General features: G+C 45.2%; 2 protein-coding genes across 2 annotated transcripts; both read left to right on the top strand.

Moving 5' to 3' along the window:
- Positions 1-2,003: 2,003 nt before the first annotated feature.
- LOC125545844 lies at positions 2,004-2,735 on the top strand. The gene has a single exon (XM_048709921.1). It carries the CDS (start codon positions 2,004-2,006, stop codon positions 2,733-2,735), a length of 732 nt encoding a protein of 243 aa, XP_048565878.1.
- Positions 2,736-20,996: 18,261 nt separating this feature from the next.
- Positions 20,997-22,215, top strand: LOC125532640. The gene is made up of 3 exons (XM_048696627.1): positions 20,997-21,105; positions 21,243-21,392; positions 21,664-22,215. The coding sequence occupies exons 1-3, from the start codon at positions 21,019-21,021 to the stop codon at positions 22,213-22,215; spliced, it is 789 nt and encodes a 262-aa protein (XP_048552584.1). The 5' UTR covers positions 20,997-21,018.
- Positions 22,216-25,993: the final 3,778 nt, after the last annotated feature.

The raw sequence follows: 25,993 nt of genomic DNA, 5'->3' as shown, positions 1-25,993 counted from the left end.
CACCCCAATAACCTACAAAGTTATATGATGAAATAATCCTTTATATCTTTTATAAATGGACAAAATAAATTTAAGATTTTCAAAAATAAACATGCAGCCTTGCTGATCGAACCAGCAACCTCAAGCTATCATTCGGCCATGCATGCCCAGCTTATTTGTACGTTTGCTTACAGGCGGGACCGACCTTATCCCATGTAGGCAGAGTATATACTGCTCTAAACCAAAATACGGTGCCAAGTCAGCGATACAAAGTTACAAACAGCAAATGCACCGTGTTTGCATCGTTAAGCCAATCTTTTTACACCACTTCGATGTATCATGTATGACATAAGTTTTAGCACTAAAGTGACCATTCTTGTCAAGTTCTAGCATCACCGATGTAATTGACAGAGGTGAATAAGATTGTGAGGATCTCACATTGCATCTGGGCTTTTCTTCTCCCCTCCTCTCGTGTCGCCTCTGCTAGGGCGACTCGGGGGCCCTGGCTGCCCTGCCTCTACTGCGGGGGGCCGTGTTCTCCGGGGCGGCGGCCCTGGTCGGAGTGGCGTCACCGGCCTTGCGACAGGCGGTGGCGCGGGCGTGGGCCGGTGATCCTGGCCGTGTGGATGGTGGGTGAACCGAAGGACGAGAGCCTTGGTGCAGCGGCAGTTGTGGCTGTCGGTGGCACTAGATCTGGCCGCCCCTGCCTCCCCTGTTAGGAGAGCTCCGCCCCGGCCGGATCCGGCCTGCTTCGTTGTGGGCCGCCGGATCTCACCTCGTTGGGGTAATGGAGGCGGGGATTAGAAGGCCGGGGGAAATTCGAGGCCGGCCTCACCGGTCTTGGCGGCGGCAACGCTCGAGGGCGCCGCTCCCCTCCTTGGAGGCGCCATTCAGGTCAGATCCGCCCCCCTTCCCTCTAGTCTCCCAGGTGAAAACCACAACTCAGTTGGGCGGTGGCGGCGCCCTTGGCGTCGCGTCCTTCCTGAAGACGTTGTTTTTGGGAGCTAGGTGGGCATTGGGCTTCTCGGCGATGTGGTGGGTGTGCAGCAGCGGTAGTAACTGGTCTACTAAGTCTGGGGCGAGATCCTTGGTGGCTCCTTGCATTCAGGAGCTCTCTTGGCAGAGGAGGTGTGCCTTGCCTTCCAGAGCGAGAGGGGAGCGTGTTCCCCTCCGGTGGCTCATCTCAGCGTGCTGTGAGAGCTTCATTTTTAGTCAAGGCCTTAGGTTCTCAATGCCTTCTAGGGACACTATGCTACTGCTCTTCTTCGTCCGTTCCGGCATCTCTTCCTCATTCGTGTCCAGCCCGTGGCTTTTGGTGGTGCTCTGCTCTAGGTGAGCATTCCGTGGCTAGTCGAGTGAGCTCGGTTCCTTTTCAGATGCAGCCTGCCGGTGTTCTTCCTCCCAGGTTCTAAGGGTGAATGGCCACACTGTCAACGGTCGCGCCTTCGAGACAAGCAAGGAGGTAGGGGCCTTCTTCGACAGTGGAGTTGGGCCGCTGGTGATTTGGCAACGGTGTGCCCTTCCTCGCTGTCGGAAGTGCTGCTCCTGTGTTGGCATTCTCCTACTTCCCTGTGACTTGTCCGCGATCGAGGACCTTCACGTCTCCGAGTTGCGTGTCTCCATGTTTGATCATATTTAGCTAGGTGTGTGAGGCTTGTGAGCTGCTTTCCAATGCTTTTGTATCTTGTCGCTTTTATGTTTTCTTGTATTAGTTTCGGGTTTATAATTTTGATTGGTTGATGGCTTTGTTAATTTAAAGTTGGGCTCTTCTTGACCCTTCGTTTTAAAAAAAAAAGTAGTGAAGGAAAATTGGATTCTCTTCTGTGTGTTTACAGTTCCCAAGCAACTCCTCCTTTATTACTCGTCGAGAAGCCAAAGGGACAACCGCAAACGCTTCTCTTCAGTTGATTACTACTCTAGCAACCAAATCCCTTCGCCTCCTTCCTTAATTTCGAGGCCCTCCTATATAAATCCCACCACCCCATCCTCTCCATCGATCATCTCCGGGACGGGAACCATCAGCCATGTCTTCCAGCAACAAGATCTCGCTGAAGCTGCTGGTGGACACCAAGTCCAAGAAGGTGCTGTTCGCGGAGGCCGGCAAGGAGTTCGTCGACTTCGTCTTCAGCCTGCTGACCCTGCCCATCGGCGCCGTGGTGAAGCTCATCTCCGCCGGCACCATGCAGGGGAGCATCGGCCGCCTGTACCAGAGCGTCGACAACATCGGCTCCTCCTACCTGCAGCCCAACAAGGACAAGTCCGAGCTGCTCCAGCCCAAGGTGCTGCACCCGGACGCCCGGGAGCTGCTGCTCCTGCAGGGCGGCGGCGGCGAGGGGTCGTCCCCGTCCTCCCCGCTGGCCAGGTTCAAGATGTACACCTGCGCAGGCTACTGCGCCACCGCCACCATGGAGGCCAAGGCTGCGTGCCCGCAGTGCAAGCAGGCCATGGCCACCGAGGTCACGTTCGTGCTGCCGTCCGCCGCGCCCAAGACCTCGTCCACGGCGGCTGCGGCCGGCGACGAGACCGGCGGGTACGTTAAGGGGCTCGTCACCTACATGGTCACGGACGGGCTGGAGGTGACCCCCATGTCCGCCATCTCCAGCATCACCCTCATCAACAAGTTCAGCGTCAACATGGACGTGGAGCTCGCCGAGAAGTTCGTCAGCGTCGGCATGGACGAGGGGCTCGGCCTCCTCAAGGCGGCGCTGCGCTCCGACACCGTGCTCTCCGACGTCTTCCTCGCTAAGAAGAAGTGAAGTGATCGACGATGCACGTACCGTACGTGCCTCTGCTGAGGGAATAATAATCATAAACTGAACTATTGTTTGGTCTTTCCTAAGGTGTCGATTGAATATAAATTTAAGAGAGACCAAAATTAATCTCTATAGGTTGTCATTGCCGGTTGAGTGATTGCCGTGAACCACTTATAGCGGTAGCCTAAAAATATCACCTGTTTGGATTTTTCGTTAACCCGGACCTAAAATGAAATTTGATTACAGTAATTCAATTAGTCAATTCTACAAGCCAAATTTTCAATTGCCAATTGAAAACCTGAGAATTCAGCTTATTTTAATTTATCAATGGTAAAGATCGCAGTGTTGTAATCTAGGTACAAGATTGTAGGAGATTTTGCATTTGTGTTCCAATTTTTGGCGGCGTTTCTAACTCTGTTTGAAAAATGACAGCAAATAGACATCGAGCCCATGCATTCGAACGTGGGCTTGGTTAAGGCAATTCCAGGTTTTCTCTATTACGCTATCGAGAGCATCAGTTTTGACAAGCTGGTTAATCTTGGAAAATGTACACAATATTCTCCTTGTGTATATAAAAGGAAAAATTGTCATGTACTTTAAAAATATTCTCTGCATACTTGAATATGTATTCACTGTATTTTTTAAATTGTTAATGTAGGCATAACATATTTATAAACGAAAACTGGGGAAAACTATGAAAAAGGAAAAACAAAATGGAAAATCTTTAAAGGCATAGAATGAAAAAGAAAAGTTGAACGGAAATTAAAAGAAAAAGGAAAAAGTAATACCGAGCTGAAAACTAGAAAAAGGAATAAAAGTCTCGAAAAACAAAGAAATAAGAAAGGGGGGAAAAGAACCCCGCCCAAATCCTATTCATTGCTTATGCCGCTAGTTACAGTCTTATTCGTAGTGCCAATGCTCCATCTACTGGCTAGCGCACTAGGCCGCCCCAAAATGTCTCCTCCCAACACCAGTTTCTAAAAGGTTCCCGTAGGTTTTGGCTCGGTTTTTTGTTTACTTTTCTCATTGTTTTTCTTTCCCTTTTTCTTTTCTTGTTTTTTTTTCAAATTTGAAAACATTTTTAAGATTCATAATTTTTTTAGTCGATGATATTTTCTTGAATTTGTGAAGTTTTTAAACTTTTAAACTTTAGTCAGGTTTTGTAAATTTTTTATCCAAAATTCATGATTTCTTCTAAAATTCGCGAACTTTTTCAAACTTGCGAATTTTGTCAAACTTTATTTCTCAATTTTTTTAATTTTTTTATCCAAAATTCCTAAGCTCTCTTTTCAAATTTATAACTTCTGTGAATTTTCTCCAAGATTTATGCTTTTTTAACAAATTTATCATTTTTTAAAAAAATTTAGGAACCTTTTTCAATCTCGTGTTTAGCAATGAGCAACCCAAGCTAGAGCGACTCGAGCAAGAGTGGCTCCAGCTAGAGCGACTGAGCGGTTGGAGCGGTGCAATGTGCTAATGGGCTGCGGCCCAGCCACGACACACGCGGGTGCTAGGGTGCTTCAGGGCGCCTTAAGCACTGGATAGGAGGAGCGCCCTCATGAAAACATGCTAGAACTGTGAGATCGCTAATTAAGGGGTATCTCTTGGTCACTCCACCTTTTCTCTGGTACTAGTGGATGGGGCGCGCCTCCTGTGCAGTCCTTTGCGCACTTGCCTTGGCGGTGACGTTGTGAACGTGCATATGCGTGCTAGAGTAGCTCAGTTGTTAAAATATGAATAGAGTTAAACAAGCTTAACAGAAAAATGTTCAATCATCAGGCATAGCAAGGTTACGTCCATATTATCAGATAGGTGACAGTTTTACAAGGTTGATAACAGAGCACATCATTGAATTGAAATCAAAGCCTAACATGCTCCAAAAGACATGTGATCTCCAAAAGAGAAGTAGAGTCATTGTAGAACTTGCCTTAGGCTGCACAACATATCAAACCCCAGCCTGAGACACTGCACCATCTTCTCCGCCGCCGTTGAGCCACGGCCATCACTCGTTGTCTCCGCGGAATCAAAGAGCTGAGATTGGGATGCAGGCTGTCTTCACACTTCATGGGTAAAAAAGGGATAAAATGTCAAATTCACAAATCCGATACAGGTAATCAAGAGAAATAACATGCATACTAAATTTAGTGATAGTTTATAGAAGCGACAAGCTACCAATATGCAGATTTATGGGCAATGCCCTCTATATATCTAGACTGTCACTCCAGGCTAGAGTATGTTGCGATATGTTTCACATGTTACTGTTTCTCATCTAGCTAAAAAGAAAGATAAATATACAATTTGACACGGAGCATCCTACCGTGTCAGTTGCATCCTCCCTTCATCCTTTTCAATCTTAAATTGCTCCTGAAAATAACACAAAAAGCATCAAGAAAAAATTGAATGATTGAAGTGTAAAGAAATAGGAAGCAGCATGGGTGTTCAAATTATGTTCTGTACCAAATGGTATCGTCGCCCAACAAAGGTCTAGAGAGCAAGAATGCATAAACAACCAACCATACCGCACATGCACAACTCATAAATATGGATCGGCCATACGGAATTTTCTTCAGAGTTCCCATATCATTAACGTAAGCTAACATATTAATGGAACTGGATCAAAACAACTATTGCACCGGGGTACAATTACTACATAAAATGTTGTCTCACTACTTAACTCTGCAAACCCCATATTCCATATACCACTCAGAACTGATGCAAAAAGATAAAAGTAGCCAAGTATATTAGGACATAGTCTCGCTATGTTCTGAAACCAATATATAGGTCATTTTACTAAAAATCTACCAGGTCTTCTAGACACCCACTGAACCATAATGCATGAAATTAAATACATCAGCAACGGCGAGCACAATAAGCAGCGCAGGAGCATCAAGCAAAGAGGAGTACCAGGTGGTGATAGAAAGTAGCTGAGTCGTTGGGGTCGGGCGGATCGGAGCAGTGACGATGAGTATATTGTGGGCATGGGGTACCATGTTCGAATTGATCAACTGAAGAGCAACGAGAAAGAAATTGAACAGGCAAAGAGAAGATATGTCTGTATACTGTTAGAGGTAGAGGGTATTAGCCATGTGTATGAGAGGGTGATACCCGAGTGTGTCTGGATATGTTGTGTGTGTTCTAAAGGAAAGGTAGTGATCTGAGGGATATGCTTATCAGTACTTGTCACTTGGAGTAAGTTCTAAAGAAGAAAAGGTAGTGGTCTGAGGAACCAGCAAATAAAAAAGAGAGGCTACCTTGCAACAAACAAAAACTGTGTTGTATACTGGTATCAATGGCATATATCCTATACGTGAACTGAACACTTCCCCAGATCAAGACTAACGCCATCATTTCCTTGATTCCTTCTATTCAACAGGACATACGAGATACAACACCATTAGTTTATCTCAAGTACAACTGGAATTTACGTAGCTCCTTTTTTCATAGGCAAATGTAAAGAAATATCACAAAGAAAAGTGTATTAGCAATTCAAAAGAATGTTATGGCACAAACCAAGTCTCAACAAATGACCCTCCTATATTGAACAAATCATTGAGAAGCAAACTAATAATCAGAAAATCATCCACGTGATACCACCACAACTCTTCCTTTCAATTTTCATAGGTAGCGCTATAATGCAGGAGTAACCATCATTCTACCAAACAATCAATCTTGCCATGACATGTCGTTTTGCACTATGAAAAGTACAGACAATGCCCATTCGGCAAGCATCCATCATGCTTGGCAAGACATTAATAAAACTAAACCAGGTTAGAAAATATATTTCTGCAAGTAGTTGAAGATACAACACCATATGAGAGTAGAGAATGCAATCAATATGCTAACTGTATATGAGTACAGAAAATTTTATAGACATTGAATTTAGTGACCACATATGAATCTGTTAGGTGGCAAGATGCTACATATTATTAGTTAAATTTCAGTGGTACCTAAGATAAACTCATACCTGGAGCTGTAGCAGGATTCAGTATGTTTAGCAGTGGCCAGACCATCAAGTAGCCAAGCTTATAGATAATCCCCTCTTGTAAGATATGTAAATAAGCACCGGCAAATGATGTTGGTACGACTGCACACTGGTAGAAAAAGGGCCTATTGTCCCGGTTCGTAAGGGCCTTTTGTCCCGGTTCCTGAACCGGGACTAAAGGGTCGGTACTAATGCCCTGCCCCTTTAGTCCCGGTTCAATCCAGAACCGGGACTGACAGGCCTCCACGTGGCCTGTGCGCGGAGCCCAGGCAGGAGACCCTTTGGTCCCGGTTGGTGGCACCAACCGGGACCAATAGGCATCCACGCGTCAGCATTTCTGTGGCTGGGGTTTTTGTTTTTTTAGGGGGGGGGGGTTGGGGGTTTTGGAGGGTTAATTTAGGTGTTTCATATATTGTGTTAGCTAGCTATAATTAATAGAGAGAAGTGTCCTCTCTTATGTTCGTGCTTGGTCGACGCTACGTACTATACGTATAGAGAGGACTAGACACGCTAGCTAGCTAGTAAGCAAACGAAGGAAACAGAAGATCGTCATGAACATATATGCATACAGAGAGAAGTGATATCGACCACCTCTCCTTCTCCGAGAGATTGGTCGAACAACAAGTTCTCGTATATCTATCCGACACTACCGGCTACATATATACAATAATTATCTCTTACAAATATAATCATACAGACTCATGGTCCACATAGTATTCTCCGTCTTCAGCGACCACGTGGTCAAGAAAGAATGCCGCCAATTCCTCTTGAATTGCTCGCATGCGAGCTGGTGCTAGGAGTTCATCCCGCTTCCGAAACATCTAATTTGAAGAAGGGGGTCAATACATATATATATGAATGAATGAAACTCAACACAAATGATGGTGATAAAATGAAATTGTGAATGTTGTTATTTACGTACTTCATATTGTTCGTCAGTGTAGCCCCGCTCACAGGTCGTGTGGCGGATGGACTCGCAAACGTAGTATCCACAGAAATCATTCCCTTTTTCCTGCCACAACCACTTTACAAGAAATAGAGGTCAATCAAACTGATAAGCAAGAATGCCAAATCAATAGGAGATGCGCGGAACATGCTACTATAGTACTTACTTTCGGGTGTCCAAATTGCAGCTTCTTCGGGAGTCTTGGAGCTTTTTTGGAGAATTTTTTCTAAACCCTGCCAGACAAAGAAAACAATTACTTGATATATCAGGAAATGAACAAAGTTGCTGATATGGTGGATAATGATCGATTTAACTTACTTCTCGAGCATTTGAGTCATGTCCGCATAGTCCTAGGGATCTTTTCGTTTTGAGTCTAAGACAGTTACTAGTCCTTTCTCAAGCTTAATCTCTAGGAGAATATAGTGGTAACTGCACACACATGCATAACTCATCAATTACATTACTATAACCTTGACTAATATATATATATATAAGGGAAACCGAATACGCATAAGACAGTAACACTCACTTGAAGTTGTAAGGAAAGAGTATTATATCTTTGTTTTCATTTATTACCAACGATCGTAGCAAGTTGGCCTCGGTATCTGCGGCATGAAATTTAACCTGAGTTGCATCTATGAGATATGTGTTAATGAACCCAATATCACCGACTTGTCTTTTCTTCAATTCGGCGATCTTCAATCTGCATAATATAGTGAGGATGATTATAAATACATGCAATGAAAGAGCTGAGCTATATAGAGAGACTTAATGACAGAAGTAGTACTACTTACAGACAGTAGCAGGTGACCGTTGTTTTATCGAGGGCCAATTGATTGAAAAACTGAAAGAACTCCTCAAATGGAACAGTCAACAGTTCAATTCCAACGAGGTCATGCTCTTTTTTAACTTTCACATACAAAGAACTCCCCCCCCCCCAGAGTCTCTGCAGATTTTCAAGTACCAATCATGCAATCTTCGCATCATCGTTGATAGAGATCTTTCTTCTTTGACGAGAGGCTTTCCGTACTCGTATCTTTGTATCTGCACCTCCATGGGTTCATAATGTACATCGTCGGGCAGGTAATCGGCAAGATTGCTATAACCGGGCACCATCCTCGGATCATTAGCGACGTTGTCGCTAGGCACCTTGAGCGGGGGGCACGATTGCTTCGCTTGTTCGCCGAGCTGGGCAATTTATTTCCCAGCTCGTCGTTCTTTCAGCCTTTGATCACTGACAGTACTTCCCGACCGCTCCGCTTCGGCAAATTCCTTTCCAATAATGCGCTCATAGTTTCCTTTCGGCGGAGACTTGGGTGGTTTTGTCAGGGCTGCCAGAGTGCGCTTCGCTTTCACCGGATCTAGCTTCTCCTCCGGAGGTGGATGTCTCTTTGCTTTCAACCCTTGAAACCAGTCATCCACTTCGGTTCGCGCGATCTCGGCGTTCTCCTCCGGGGTCCTCTCGTATGGTAACTTCTCTGGAGTCTTCAGAGAAGGACCGAATCTGTATGTCTTCCCGCCTCTGGCTGTACTGCTAGACGCCGGCCGAGCAGACGGAACGGTTGTCTTCTTTACTTGCTTACGAGGCGGAGGATAAGGACTACGACGCGCCAGAGCAGCCGGAGCGGCGGCAGGTCTCTTCCGCCCTTGCTGACGAGGCGGAGAAGGAGGAGGCTGGCTGCTCGGGCGCGTCGGCGCAGGCGGAGTGCCACCACGTTCTGGAGAAGGAGCCGGTCGAGTGCCCTGATCGTCACTCGCCGGAGGAGGATGCGGTGGAGGAGGTGGAGTGCCCTGACTCGTCGGAGGAGGAGGCGGTGGAGGAGGCGGAGTGCCCTGACTTGCCGGAGGAGGAGGAGGAGGCGGAGGCGTCCAGTTCGGAAGGTTGATGAGCTCCTTCCACTATAGGCATGGAGTCTTCAGAGCAGACCCCAGCCTAGTCTCCCCTTCACCGGTAGGGTGGTCAAGCCGGAGGTCCTCAAATCCCTCCGTTATTTCATCCACCATCACCCTAGCATATCCTTCTGGAATCGGCCGGCAGTGAAAAGTTGCGCCGGGTTCAGTAGGATAAACAGAGCCAACAGCCGCCTTGACCTTCAAATTCATCCATTGCGTCATAAGGTGGCAATTTTGAGACTCCGTGGTAGCATCCACGGGATAGCTGGCAGGAGCCGTCAAGGCATGCTCCGGCTGAAGCAGCTCAGTGGAAGCCACGCTGCTTCTCCGCTGAGATGGCGGGGTAGCTTCGGGGGAAGCTTCGGCAGTACGTTTGCTGCGATTTGCTTCTCGTTCCTCTATCACTTGTACCCTTGCTTGCAGTGCCTGCATTTGGGTCTGCTGCACTTTTTTCCTCCTCTCATGGGATTTGTAACCGCCTGCGTCCGGAAACCCAACCTTCCACGGAATGGAGCCTAGCGTGCCTCGTGTCCGTCCAGGGTGCTCAGGATTCCCGAGGGCCATTGTGAGCTCGTCGTTCTCTCTGTCTGGAAAGAACGTCCCTTGCTGCGGTGCTTCCATATACTGCTGAAGCTTCCTGACTGGTATGTCCATTTGATTATTCGTCCAAATGCACTTCCCTGTTACAGGGTCCAAGGTTCTGCCAGCCCCGAAGAACCAAGTCCGGCAACGGTCTGGCCAGTTAATTGTCTCTGGTTCGATCCCTTTATCAACCAGATCATTCTCAGTCTTGGCCCACTTAGGCCGGGCTACGAGGTAGCCACCTGACCCCGTGCGATGGTGATGCTTCTTCTTCGCAGCATTTTGCTTATTTGTCGCCGATATCTTCTTACTCTTTTCCGATGTCTTGTGGGCCACAAATGCGGGCCAGTGATCTCTGATCTTCTCATATCTGCCCTTGAATTCTGGTGTCTCATTATTTTCGACAAACTTATTCAGCTCTTTCTTCCACCTCCTGAATAGTTCTGCCATCCTCTTAAGAGCAAAAGACCTGATTAATTGCTCTTTAACTGGCTTCTCTGGATTATCCTCTGGCGGTAGGGTGAAATTTGACTTCAGCTCAGTCCAAAGATCATTTTTCTGCATATCATTGACATAAGACACCTCAGGGTCTTCTGTAGCCGGCTTAAACCATTGCTGGATGCTGATCGGGATCTTGTCCCTAACCAAAACCCCGCACTGAGCAACAAATGCGCTCTTTGTCCGGAGGGGTTCAATCGGTTGGCCGTCGGGCGCGATTGCTATGATCTCAAACTTTTCTTCGGGCCTCGTCTCTTTACCGAAGTTGTGCTCGATCCGAAGGGCTAGGAAAAAGAACAAAGACTTAATTAATATGTGTACATACCAAAACAATGAATGCATCAATTAGCTAGTCGGCAGAAGCTTAACTAATATATATAACTGGCCGGACTCGGTTCGGTCACCGGAGACGTCATCACGGTCTCCTTCTTGCACCGGCATTGGGTCACCGGAGCCGTCCTCACGGTCTCCTTCTTGCACCGGCATTAGGTCACCGGAGCCATCATAATCATAGCCAGCTGCTTCCAGACCGTGAGATTATGTCCCCCAACAACTCTTCTTGTACTTCGTCTCGGGCGGTGTCCATAGTTTCTACAAATATTGACAACATGGAAATTATTATTCAAACATGACAGATGGATATATTAGTGGCAAACGTAGAACTAATATTAATTAGTGGCCTCGACGCTGCTTCTCTAGGGTTTGGGGTGGCCTCGGCGATGCTTCTCTAGGGTTTGGGGTGGCCTCGACAACGCTTCAAGGATAAAAAAAGAAGAGGAAGAAGAAAAAAAAGAGGAGAAGAAAGAATAGAGGAGTAACTCCTCTATTCTTTCTTCTCCTCTTTTTTTTCTTCTTCTTCCTCTTTTTTTTATCAGGAACGAGGGTCGTCGAGGGTCACCGAGCGGTAGAGGAAACCCTAAATAGCAAGTATCGTGGGTGTGAGATACATGTGGCCGTCGGTGTCGGACACTACGTCCACATCCCACAAGTGACGTGGGCGTCGAAGCCCGCGTCACTTGTGGGACGTGGATGTAGTGTCCGACACCGACGACCACATGTATCTCACACCGATGATACTTTCTATTTAGGGTTTCCTCTACCGCTCGGCGACCCTGACCCTCGACGACCCTCGTTTTCGATAAAATAAAGAGGAAGAAGAAGAAAAAAGAGAAGAAGAGGAAGAAGAAGAAAAAAAAGAGAAGAAGAAAGGGTCAGGTGTGAGATACATGTTTATCGGGAACGAGGGTCGTCGAGGGTCGCCGAGCGGTAGAGGAGAAACCCTAAATAGAAAGTATCGTCGGTGTGAGATACATGTACCGTCAGTGTCGGACACTACATCCACGTCCCACAAGTGGCGCGGGCTTCGAGCGGTAGCGGTAGAGGAGAAACCCTAAATAGAAAGGAACGACCCTCGACCCTGGAACCCTCGACCCTCGATCCCTCGACCCTATGGAACCCTCGAACCCTCGACCCTCTACCCTAGTTCCCGATTCTATTTTCTCTTCTTCTCCACTATTCCTTTCTTCTTCTCCTCTTCTTTTTCTTCTTTTTTCTTCTTCTTATTTATTTCTCCTTTTCTTCCTCTCCTCTTGTTCTTTCTTTCCTCTTCTTATTTTCTTCTTTCCTATCCTTCTTTTCCTTCCTTTCTTAATATCACTTAGCAAATTTTGCAACGATAGGGAGGGGGTGCTCCCGTGGTCTAAAATCCATCTATGCACGATAGAAAATTCTGAAAAATGCCATCTATTATCCCTCAACGTCCCTCCTGATCATGAACAAAAAAAATCTGTGAATTAAAAAAACATCATGTTCTATGAACAAAAAAACATTATATTTCATCCACATTCGTGCATACATCATATATGGGATCATCTATGAAAAAAACATCATATTCTATAAAAAAAATCATTACATATATATAAAAAACAAGCATATATATATATATAAAACAAGCATCTATCGTTTGCATATATACACGAACATATATATACACAGAGAACATATATACATACTATCATATACTCACACATATACATATAATCTGAAAAAAAACACCATATATACATGAAAAAACAGATCAGGGGGGGCAGCGGCGCCGGCCTGACAGGGAAGTGGCGGCGCGCGGCACCAACGCAGGGCAGGGGCGGCGCACGGCAGCCGCGCAGGGCAGGGGTGGCGGCGCGGCAGCCGTGCAGGACAAGGGTGCAGGGGCGCGGGACGGGCGGGGCTGTGCTCACAGGGGGCGGCGGGGACGGCGAAGGCAATCAGCCTGACGGCGTCGGTGGCGGCAGCGACGGCGAAGGCGAGCAGCCTGACGGCGTCGGTGGCGATGGCGACGAGGAGGAGCAGGGGCGTCGGGCGGCGACGGCGACAAGGAGGAGCAGGGGGCGTCGGGGGAGAAGTGGGTGATTTGGTTGAAAATTGCTAAGTGCTGTATATATAGCAAGAGCATTGGTCCCGGTTCGTGAAACCAACCGGGACTAATGCCACCTTTTGTCCCGGTTGGTGCCACCAACCGGGACCAAAGGCCAATTTTCAGCAGCCCAAAGGGCGGGAAGCGGCGGCCTTTGGTCCCGGCGGCCTTTTGTCCCGGTTGGTGGCACCAACCGGGACTAAAGAGGGGCATTGGTCACGGTTGGTGCCACCAATTCCCCCTTTAGTCCCGGTTGGTTCCACCAACTGGGACCAAAGGCCTTGTGTTGCCCCGCGCCCAAATGTTTAGTCCCACCTCGCTAGTTGCGAGGAGCCGCACCTGTTTATAAGGTGCGGTGCGCCTTCCCTCTCGAGCTCCTCTCTAAAGCAGGCTTTCGGGCCTAACCGTGCAATGTGTGCCTGTGGGCCTACTGGGCCTCCCGCGGGCCTGAATCCTAGCCCATGGTAGGGTTTCTAGTCGTATTCAGGCCGTGGGTGCCCAGTAGGTGGCACTTTTTTTTGTTTCTACTTACAACAAAATACTTATTGTTGCTATATTTAATTTTTTTCCAGTTTTTTTGTTTTGTTTTCTGCATTATTTATTTTCTTTTGTTTTTTGCTTTATTTTTAAATTCTTTTTGCTTTTAGTTTTAGAAAAATTATAAACTTTCTGTTAGTGCCATTAGTTCTCAAATTTGAAAACACTTTTTTTTGTTTTTTTGTTTTCTTTGTTGCTTTATTTATTTTATTTTGTTTCTACTTACAACAAAATGCTTATTGTTGCTATTTTTATTTTTTTCCAGTTTTTTTGTTTTGTTTTCTGTATTATTTATTTTCTTTTGTTTTTTGCTTTATTTTTTTAATTCTTTTTTCTTTTAGGTCAGCAAAATTATAAACTTTCTGTTGCTTTATTTATTTTATTTTGTTTCTACTTACAACAAAATACTTATTGTTGCTATTTTTTTCCAGTTTTTTTGTTTTGTTTTCTGCATTTTTTTTTGTTTTTTGCTTTATTTTTTTATTCTTTTTTCTTTTAGTTTTAGAAAATTATAAACTTTCTGTTAGTGCCATTAGTTTTCAAATTTGAAAACACTTTTTTAGCTTTTTTGTTTTCTTTGTTGCTTTATTTATTTTATTTTGTGATTAACTTTACTATAAAAATAGTTTTTTTCCTGTTTTTTGATTTGTTTTTTTGCATTATTTATGTTCTTTTGTTTTTTGCTTTAATTTTTAATTCTGTTTGCTTTTAGGTTAGCAAAATTATAAACTTTCTGTTAGTGCCATTAGTTTTAGAAAAATTATAAACTTTCTGTTAGTGCCATTAGTTTTCAAATTTGAATAGTTAAAAGTTGAATTCTTTGAAAATTGTTTGAATCACAAGTTTGTGATTAACTTACTAAAAAAATGAGAATAGATGCGCTTATAGAGAAAATTCAACCTAAATTCCTAGTAAATTTCTATGAATTTCAGAGAAATTCACTATGAATTTAGGTTAAACTTTTCTCTATTAGGGCATCTATTTTCACTTTGAGAGGAGCTCAACAAGGCACTGAGGGAAGGGCTTATAAACCGGTGTGAGCCCCCTTCGGTTGGCGAGGTGGGACTAAACTCTGCCCGCAACGAGGACCAACCCTTTAGTCCCGGTTTGTGGCACAAACCGGTACTAATGGTCATGGGCCAGGGGCGAGGAGCAAAATTATAAACTTTCTGTTAGTGCCATTAGTTTTAGAAAGTTGAAAGTTGGCATGGGCCAGGGACTAATGGTCATGGTATTACGAGGGCCGAACCATAAGACATGAAAGCATTTCAAATGAACTCTGAAAAAGTTGAAAGTTGGCATGGTATCATAATTTCACCCACATAGCATGTGCATGTACAAAACTGACAATGGTAGCATGTTCGTGTGTTACAAAGTTGGCATGGTATCATCATAATAGTTGCGGGAGAAAGTCTTCACTTTTTTGTTCGCTTGTGTCATTTGCTTATTGCGCCGTAACCATGGATAATCTTCATTGTTTATCAGGATGCTTGGGTCAGCCTTGACATTGAAGGGAGGAATTTCATGAAACTTTTCATAATCTTCAGACATGCCTGTCTTGCCATCCACTCCCAGGATGTCCCTTTTTCCTGAAAGAACTATGTGGCGCTTTGGCTCATCGTATGATGTATTCGCTTCCTTATCTTTTCTTTTTCTCGGTTTGGTAGACATGTCCTTCACATAGATAACCTGTGCCACATCATTGGCTAGGATGAACGGTTCGTCAGTGTACGCAAGATTTTTCAGATTCACTGTTGTCATTCCGTACTGGGGTCTACCTGTACCCCGCCGCCTAACAGATTGACCCATTTGCACTTAAACAAAGGGACCTTAAAATCAGGTCCGTAGTCAAGTTCCCATATGTCCACTATGTAACCATAATATGTGTCCTTTCCGCTCTCGGTTGCTGCATCAAAGCGGACACCGCTGTTTTGGTTGGTGCTCTTTTGATCTTGGGAGATTGTGTAAAATGTATTCCCATTTATCTCGTATCCTTTGTAAGTCAATACAGTCAAAGATGGTCCCCTGGACAACAAGTACAACTCATCACAAACAGTGTTGTCACCTCTGAGACGTGTTTCCAACCAACTACTGAAAGTCCTGATGTGTTCACATGTAATCCAGTCGTCGCACTGCTCCGGGTGTTTGGAGCGCAGACTGTTCTTGTGTTCATCGACATACGGGGTCACCAAGGTAGAGTTCTGTAAAACTGTGTAGTGTGCTTGAGACCAAGAATATCCGTCCCTGCATATTATTGAGTTTCTTCCAATAGTGCCTTTTCCAGTCAGTCTCCCCTCATACCGCGATTTAGGGAGACCTATATTCTTAAGGCCAGGAATGAAGTCAACACAAAACCCGATAACATCCTCTGTTTGATGGCCCATGGAGATGCTTCCTTCTGGCCTAGCGTGGTTACAGACATATTTCTTTAGGACTCCCATGAACCTCTCAAAGGGGAACATATTGTGTAGAAATACGGGCCCCAGGATACAATCTCGTCGACTAGATGAACTAGGACGTGCGTCATGATATTGAAGAAGGATGGTGGGAACACCAGCTCGAAACTGATAAGACATTGCGCCACATCACTCCTTAGCCTTGGTACGATTTCTGGATCGATCACCTTCTGAGAGATTGCATTGAGGAATGCACATAGCTTCACAATGGCTAATCGGATGTTTTTCGATAGAAGCCCCCTCAATGCAACCGGAAGCACTTGCGTCATAATCACGTGCCAGTCATGAGACTTTAGGTTCTGAAACTTTTTCTCTGGCATATTTATTATTCCCTTTATATTCGACGAGAAGCCAGTCGTGACCTTCATACTGAACAGGCATTCAAAGAAGATTTCTTTCTCTTCTTTCGTAAGAGCGTAGCTGGCTGGACCTTTATACTGCTTCGGAGGCTTGCCATCTTATTCGTGCAAACGTTGTAGGTCCTCCCGTGCCTCACATGTATCTTTTGTCTTCCCATACACGCACAAGAAGCCTAGCAGGTTCATGCAAAGGTTCTTCGTCACGTGCATCACGTCGATTGAGGAGCGGACCTCTAGGTCTTTCCAGTAGGGTAGGTCCCAAAATATAGATTTCTTCTTCCACATGGGTGCGTGTCCCTCAGCGTCATTCGGAACAGCTAGTCCACCGGGACCCTTTCCAAAGATTACGCAGTGTAAATCATTGACCATAGCAAGTACGTGATCACCGGTACGCATGGCGGGCTTCTTCCGGTGATATGCCTCGCCTTTGAAATGCTTGCCTTTCTTTCGACATTGATGGTTGGTCGGAAGAAATCGATGATGGCCCAGGTACACATTCTTCCTGCATTTGTCTAGGTATATACTTTCAGTGTCATCTAAACAGTGCGTGCATGCGTGGTATCCTTTGTTTGTCTGTCCTGAAAGGTTACTGAGAGCGGGCCAATCGTTGATGGTCACGAACAGCAACGCCTTAAGGTTAAATTCCTCCTGTCTGTGCTCATCCCACGTACGTACACCGTTTCCATTCCACAGCTGTAAAAGTTCTTCAACTAATGGCCTTAGGTACACATCAGTTTCGTTGCCGGGTTGCTTAGGGCCTTGGATGAGAACTGGCATCATAATGAACTTCCGCTTCATGCACATCCAAGGAGGAAGGTTATACATACATAGAGTCACGGGCCAGGTGCTGTGATTGCTGCTCTGCTCCCTGAAAGGATTAATGCCATCCGCGCTTAAAGCAAACCATGCATTCCTTGGGTCCTTTGCAAACTCATCCCAGTACTTTCTCTCGATTTTTCTCCACTGCAACCCGTCAGCGGGTGCTCTCAACTTCCCATCTTTCTTTCGGTTCACACTGTGCCATCGCATCAACTTGGCATGCTCTTCATTTCTGAACAGACGTTTCAACCATGGTATTATAGGAGCATACCACATCACCTTCGCAGGAACCCTCTTCCTGGGGGGCTCACCGTCAACATCACCAGGGTCATCTCGTCTGATCTTATACCGTAATGCACCGCATACCGGGCATGCGTCAGATCCTTGTATGCACCGCGGTAGAGGATGCAGTCATTAGGGCATGCATGTATCTTCTCCACCTCCAATCCTAGAGGGCATACGACCTTCTTTGTTGCGTATGTACTGTCGGGCAATTCGTTATCCTTTGGAAGCTTCTTCTTTAATATTTTCAGTAGCTTCTCAAATCCTTTGTGAGCCACAGCATTCTCTGCCTTCCACTGCAGCAATTCCAGTACGGTACCGAGCTTTGTGTTGCCATCTTCGCAATTGGGGTATAACCCTTTTTTGTGATCCTCTAACATGCGATCAAACTTCAGCTTCTCCTTTTGACTTTCGCATTGCGTCCTTGCATCGACAATGACCCAGCGGAGATCATCATCATCGGGCACATCGTCTGGTTCCTCTTGATCTTCAGCAGCTTCACCCGTTGCAGCATCATTGGGCACATCGTCTGGTTCCTCTTGATCTTCACCAGCTCCCCCCGTTGCAGCATCACCGTATTCAGGGGGCACATAGTTGTCATCGTACTCTTCTTCTTCGCCGTCTTCCATCATAACCCCTATTTCTCCCTGCCTCGTCCAAACATTATAGTGTGGCATGAAACCCTTGTAAAGCAGGTGGGAGTGAAGGATTTTCCGGTTAGAGTAAGACCTCGTATTCCCACATTCAGTGCATGGACAACACATAAAACCATTCTGCTTGTTTGCCTCAGCCGCATCGAGAAACTCATGCACGCCCTTAATGTACTCGCAGGTGTGTCTGTCACCGTACATCCATTGCCGGTTCATCTGCGTGCATTATATATAATTAAGTGTCCAAATTAATAGAAGTTCATCATCACATTAAAACCAAAGTGCATACATAGTTCTCATCTAACAACATATAGCTCTCCAGAGCATCTAATTAATTAAACCATACATTGAAACTATGTAAAACATTTCAATGCGAAAACAAATGCGATCATAATCGCAACCAAGGTAACAATTGATCCAACGCATAATGATACCAAGCCTCGGTATGAATGGCATATTTTCTAATCTTTCTAATCTTCAAGCGCATTGCATCCATCTTGATCTTGTGATCATCGACGACATCCGCAACATGCAACTCCAATATCATCTTCTCCTCCTCAATTTTTTTATTTTTTCCTTCAACAAATTGTTTTCTTCTTCAACTAAATTTAACCTCTCGACAATAGGGTCGGTTGGCATTTCCGATTCACATACATCCTACATAAATAAAATCTATGTCACGTTGGTCGGCATAATTTTCATAAACAATAAATGAACCAATAGTTATAAAGATAATATATATACCACATCCGAATCATAGACAGGACGAGGGCCGACGGGGCCGGATACCAAAACCATCGCACTATATAAGATGCAATAATAAAAGTAAGAAAATAATACAAGTATCTATGTAAACATACAAGTAAGAATATTTTTCCTTTCAGAAAGAAGATAAGAACAAGAGGCTCACCACGGTGGTGCCGGCGATGAGCTCGGCGCGGGTGATCAACGGCGGTGAAGACGGGGACGGGGCGTGACGGACCGCTAAACCTAGACAAATATTATGGAAAATGGAGCTTGGAGGTCGAGCTTGGAGAGGAGAAAGCTTAAGTAGTGTGGCTCGGGCATTCGATTGAACACCTTGTGTGCATAGGAGGTGAGCTAGAGCACCACCAAGCCCTCTCCCCCTCGGCCAGAGAAAAATAGAGCACTGGGGTGCTCTGCTCGCAAGCGAGGGGTATATATAGGCACCTCATTGGTCCCGGTTGGTGACATGAGCCGGGACTAAAGGGGAGCCTTTGGTCCCGGTTCAAGCCACCAACCGGGACCAATGGTGGTGGGCCAGGAGCGAGGCCCATTGGTCCCGGTTCATCCCACCAACCGGGACCAAAAGGTCCAGATGAACCGGGACCAATGGCCCACGTGGCCCGGCCGGCCCCCTGGGCTCACGAACCGGGACCAATGCCCACATTGGTCCCCGTTCTGGACTGAACCGGGACTAATGGGCTGACCCCGGCTTGGACCAAAGCCCTGTTTTCTACTAGTGGCAGTTACCCTAGGACAAAAGGATGCATCATGAAAGGAAAAACATATGCACAATTGGTCTGCTGCCATGTTATGTGCTAAACAGTACCTGCACGTCGATGATGACCATGTGTATGAGCTTGATAGGACCGCTCTCTAAACTGCTGCAAAAATGCGTAAGCCGAGGCACCCGGACACATAGCATTTGATTTTGTCTTCCACAACATAGATCAGCAAGGGTGATAGAAGCCATCTGACAAAAGATACAATGAATAGCAGCTATCCGCTTAGGTAAACATTCAGGGGAATAAAACAATAAATGAAAAATCTACCGACTTTAAAAGATAAAACCATGATTGTATGAAAATTGTACTGACCCTAAAAGATATAAATCATGTCTCCTATGAAATATGTTAGTCCCTGGCACAAACAGACCATTGTTCTGGAAGGAAAAAATAATTATCTTATTAAGTTCTTGAATTTGCATCTATCGTTCCTATAAGTATTGTGTTAGCTGAGGCAATCATTTTCCTTACACGAACTTTGCTAAGGCAAGGCAACTATTCCCTTCTAATTCATAAGTGCCCATTTAAATATTTATGTAAGAACCACATCTCACATCTTCAAACCACACACTTCCCGAAGTTGCAATTATAGAAGCACTTGAAGCAGAAGTGGATATTGGCAAGCATGGTAAAGCAGACATATAATTTAAACAAGCATTTCTATCTCTATTAGAATAGTGCTTCTCATCACATAGCAGGAATAAATTGTCCATGTCTTTGTTTTATATTTCTGTTATGAGTATATAGTATGTTTCAACAATTCTTAGAACCTAAGCTAGCCTTCTTATTTATTACTCCCTCTGTAAACAAATATAAGCCTTCCAATATTTTTTGACCCAAGACAAAATAAACAAGCCTTCCAATATTTTTCGACGAAAAGCCTTCCAATATGGGGACTGTTATTTCCTAACTGCAAGTATTTAGCGTCATTGACAGAACTGACAGCCTCCTTAGTCGAGTGATTGACAAAACACTACCAGTTTAGGGGTTTGCGTCCCACAGAACTACCACTTTTTTAAAAGTGGCCGAAAACTACCAAAAAAATGTAAAAACGTGACTAAAAACTACCAGGTTGACTGAATGGTGGTTTTGACCGTTTTAACCGCGATTCTGACGTGAGTGGCCCACATGCCAGGCTGGCGGCCCACCTAACAGCTAACGGCGCGCGCGGGGCCGTTAGAGCCGCTCGTCGGTCGCACCTGGTCGGGACCAGGTCATAACCTGGCCGACCGGGCTGCTCGTCCCCACCAGCTCTCTCACTCTCCCCCGAGCTCACTCAACTCCTCTCTGCTCTCCTCTGATTCTGTTTCTTCTTCTCGCGCTCCGGCGACGCCGCGACCATGCCGTCGTGGCCGAACAGCAACGAGACGTCGGACGACGATGACGAGTACATGAGCGAGTTCAGCAGCATGCAGATGGAGTACTTTGTAAGTCATCTCAGTCTATCCTCTCCCTCTCATGTCTGTTCTGTTCTAGGGTTAGGGTTTGAAGATATTTGAGATTTTTCCATTTAAGTTGATATATGTGAGTTGTTCTTGATATAGATATGCTTTTGCTTTTGCAGCAAACTCCTGACACTGTGATAGACCCTAGTTTCTGTGGGCTTGTGACTGAATCTGACAGAAGGTGCATCCTGCACAGGCAGAGGGCGGGCAAGTTTGTGGCATTTGAAGGCACTGACACTGGCAGGAGATTCATAGGATGTGCTACTGAGGTAATGGACCAAGTTGGTGTGGATTTGATTAGTTTGAATTTCTGCTATGTAGTGGAAACAGAGTGTTTAGTTGCTGTTATTCTGAATTTTCCTTAAGTCTGAAAACATTGGTATGTCTGAATACTTTACTTGTAATAAAGAGCACTGGAAACAAGTATGAATACTGTACTTGTAGTATAGAACTAACTAGCTAGTGTAGCTTATATCATTATTGTTTATGATTTGTTATTCTGAATTTGCTTGTTCACTGTAAAATTAAATTGATTTTTAGGATGGTGTGAACTGTGGTGTTCTGGAGTGGGTAGATGCCCCCTGGCCTGTAATTCTGCAAAGGTGCTTAAGCAAGCTCTGGGATATGTATCATGAGCAGAACCTTGGTAGAGCCCAGGATAATGAGGCTCATGGGATAGAGGTTGCAAAACTGCAGAAGGAGCTTGCTTCTCTGGCCAATCAGTATAGCCAGCTGGTGGATGATGTGTCCAAGTTGTTTGATTATCAGGATGGAATCAAATATCATGACATGGGTTGCACAAGCCAGGCAATCAATGAACTGAAGGAGAAGAAGAAGCAACTTGAGGAGCAGGCAAAGATTGAGCTTCAAATGGAGAAGCTTAAGCTCAAGAAAGAACAAAGGTGCATCCTTCAGAGTCAAGCTGATATAATGCAGAACACAAGGAAGGCCATGAAGGAGCTAGAGGTGGAGAAAGATCTCCTTAAAGAAGAGAAGAAGAAGCTGGAGAATGTCATTGCTGAGCTCCTTAAGGTTGGTCATGGGTGCAAGGAAAAGTTGGACAAGATAAAGGAAGTTGTGATGGAGGAGTGAAGTGGCAGCTCTCTGGATGGTAAGTATATATGAGGCCTATATATATAATTGGCCTAGGAATGATCAGTCTGATGCAAATATGCCCTGATCTACCTTTGAACTACCTAAGAACTGTAATGGGTTCAGATCATTTTGGTTGGTGTGGGGGTGGTGTTTGCCCTGATCTGTACTGCCCAAATATTATCCTGATGCTGAGAACTGGTGCTAAGTTAAGTTAAGAACTAAATTATCTAAGTCTGATGTAGTTTATTTGTGTGTGTTGTATCATAAGTTCTTGCTGAGATCTGTTTACTTCATAAATTGCTTCATCACAGGTTCAGACAAATTCAGAGAAGTTTGGAAGACATCTAGTCTCCCATAGATAGCATTTAGTCTTACATAGATAGGACATGGACACTGAAATTGTTCAAAGACACTTAAACTGACAGAACTGAATCTCACTGAGATTGCAAACACCCTGATAAACTGACAGAACTAAACTGACATAACTGAATCTCACATAGATCTGGTGATAACTGAATATGAAACAAACTATTTCAGATTGTTAGGCCCCTGCCCTGCTATGTGACCTGACCGTCGCACCTCTTGCTTGACTTGAGTGGTAGGTGGCAGCTCTGGCACCTCCTCTTCGTCTCCATTGATGACGATGATGGGAGGAGGACGTCGGCGAGCCAGCAGTGCTGGTGGGGTGATGATCTGCAGGTCCTCGTCGGCGTTGCCCATAGTAGTTGGAGTTGCAGCTTGTGCTGGAGGGATATAGCGGTGGGCTGCCCACCGTTCCCTCTGCCCAGCATCGCCGGAGTCCGCCTCCTTCATTACCCACAGCAACATGTCGATGGGCATGATACCCTTACCTGGGGTTGCATAGCGCTGGTCCATGCGCTGCTTCTCCTCAGTCGTCGCCTTCTTCCTCACCTCTTCTGATGCATCCACGAGCCCTTGTGCACTGCTGTATCTCATGGCAATCTTCATGTAGTCGAGGAAGAGGTCTTCGTCACCGCGAGCCGACCCAAAAAGCATGGCAACCCAGCCCTTGCCGGTGGGGAAGGGGTTCAGCCATGGGTCTGGCGTAGAGGAAGAACTAGCCATGGATGTAGGTGGAGTGAGGTTTTCGAGAGAGAGGTAGAGTGAGCAGAGATAGAGTGAGCTGTTGGCTACTTAAATGTTGGAGTGGAGGAAGTGCGGTGGAGTGTGAAAGTGAGGTTTTCGAGATTGAGTGATGAGAAATGGTGGTAGTTGTGTTGCAATTAAAGTCTTTGTTGAAACCCAGCAACTTGGAACTTGTGTGCTCAAACAGTGGAGTAGTTGATGGTCAAACAGTGGAGTATTTCAAAAATTAGAGTGACGAAAAAATCACATTTCAGCAAAGCCCAAGTATAGAAACATTCAGATAAATGCAGATAGATGGATTCAGGCATAAGTTCAGAATTAAAAATACTGTGCCATGGATACATTTCTTAGAAAATAAGCATAGTCTTTATCATAGATTTTCCAACAACCAAAACATAGATAGTTCAGAAAATAAGCATAGTCTTTAACATGAGTACTCTCTTTAACATAGATTCAGGTAGCCACATTGCATCGTGTTCATCACGGTTGGTGCATCTCCTGAACTGCATCCTTCACTGCAATCATAAAGTTCAGAAGAAGACAAGATTCAAAGCAAGACTAAGAACAAGATTCAGGGCAATATTGAGCACAAGACAAGCAGATTCAGAAACACCACAATTTAGTCAGAAACTACCGCGTAGAACTAATCCCAATCCTGTCTTCCTTCTGCTGCAGCCAGGATCTGAGTCCATCTCTTCCTTGTTTCTTGGAATCGATGGAAAGAAGCCCTGTCTCTGGCCCACCAGATGATTAGTTCATCTGTGATGTTGGTTCCTTCTGGGAACACCTCCTTGAACTGCTTCACGTCATTCTGGTTGCATTCCGCCATAATCATGGCAGCAATCCTCTGGCGTCACTCCTGTGCCTGTGCTCGACGGTTGGCCCTCCTTTCAGCCCTAGCAACCTCGTCTTGTTCATCAACTACCTCTCCTAACTGTGGATCCATCAGTGGCGGCTAGGTTTTGGTCAAGGGGAATGAGGCGCAGGGATCCAGTGGTTTCTGGTGGCCTCTCTTATGTACACAGTGTGGCAGGCTTGGTGGGTTAGTTAGGTCCAACACGGAAGCCCACCATCAGGCCCACGGCACACCACAAATTTGATACAAGTACAGTGAGGTTCGGTCAGGTTCACCCAAATTCAGACATACTCATGCCGAAAAGTACAGACAGGTTCAAAATAAAGAGAAACAGGTTCTAAACTAATTCAAACAGGTTCAAAGAGAGAAGTTCTACCTTTTTATAGTGTCAGTTACCACTGGCATAGAAATAACCCCCCAATCTGCTACTTGCAAACCTCTTCCTTTTGTTACCAACCAAAACCTCTGAAGTTGCAGCAACAGATCTTGGTGCACTGAATTCCTTGCCTCTCCCTCCACCTGTAGGCCTACCCCTTTTTGCAGCAGCAGCTGGTGCTGATGCAGCAGCAGCTGGTGCTCTTGCACTAGGGGCTGGTGCTCTTGGAGTTTGTATTGGAGCAGATGGAGCAGGTGCATAGACTGCCCTGTTTTCCTACATTAAAGGTCCAACTTAACTTAGATTAGACTATGTAAAAGGAAACATTGCTCTGATGCTTGATAATTACCCGCTGTTTGTTTTTCCTCATTTGCAGTTTAGGCATAAGAGTCTTATTGCAACTTGTATACTTGTGTCCTTCCAACCCACAATTTCCACAGGTAATTGTTCCCATCCTACTGGTGTCTCTTGGGACAGGAACTTCAAACTCTCCTTTCCTCCTTGCAGTCTGTTTTCTGCCTGCCTTTTCTTTGAACACAGGAGGTTCAATGTCTGGAGTGTTTGTGTGAGGCCAGAAATCTGGACCAGGAACAGGGTATATGATTTCTTTGTACGTCTCCAAATAAAGTGGCTTCTTGAAAAAGTCATTGACATAGTCCTCAGGATGCAGCTTTTGCTTTGTTAGTACAGATATGCCATGACTGCAAGGTACACCAGTCATGTTCCATCTCTTGCAGTCACATGTATACCCTTCCATGTCCACACAATATTGTTTTTCTTTGCTAGTAACTTGCCAAATTGTTGGACCTGCTCTGTCAGCCTGACAATACTTGGCATACTACTTGTTCTCTTCTAAAATCTCTGAGTAGGTTGGTGTGATTGTCCACCTGCTAATCTGTAACTTCTCCCTAATTTGTTGCCTCTTGATCATTTGCTTGGTCCTAATCCCTTCAAACATTGTCCTTATTGGTTTGGCCCTAACATCCAGTATCATCTTGTTGAAGACTTCACTTAGATTGTTCACAACTAAATCTGTTTTGCAAGTATGATCCATAGCAAACCTAGCCCAAGTAGAGACCTCAATTTTTTGTGCCATTTCCAAGCATCCTCAGACTGTGCTTTCAGCTCTGCCATGCCTAGTTCATGCCCATGTTTAGTGTAGGAGTAGCTAGCCTTGTCAATACACTTCTTTAGTTCCTGGCCTCTAAATCCAGCAGATTGAAAATTTGCATATATGTGCCTAAGGCAATACCTTTGAGGTGAATCAAGGAATACCTCATTTATTGCCTTAAGCAAGCCCTGCACATTCACAAATTATTAATACAATTGAAAAAAGTAATAACATAAATTGCTCAATGAAATTCTTCCCAACCTTTTGCCTATCAGACATGATAGTGTATGTTCCAAATTTGTTGCCACTGCCAATGCAACATCTC

Source organism: Triticum urartu, chromosome 1, assembly GCF_003073215.2.
Source record: "Triticum urartu cultivar G1812 chromosome 1, Tu2.1, whole genome shotgun sequence".
Classification (NCBI taxonomy): domain Eukaryota; kingdom Viridiplantae; phylum Streptophyta; class Magnoliopsida; order Poales; family Poaceae; genus Triticum; species Triticum urartu.
The sequence above is the reverse complement of the archived record's forward strand: the minus strand, read 5'-3'. Positions and strand labels throughout refer to the sequence as shown.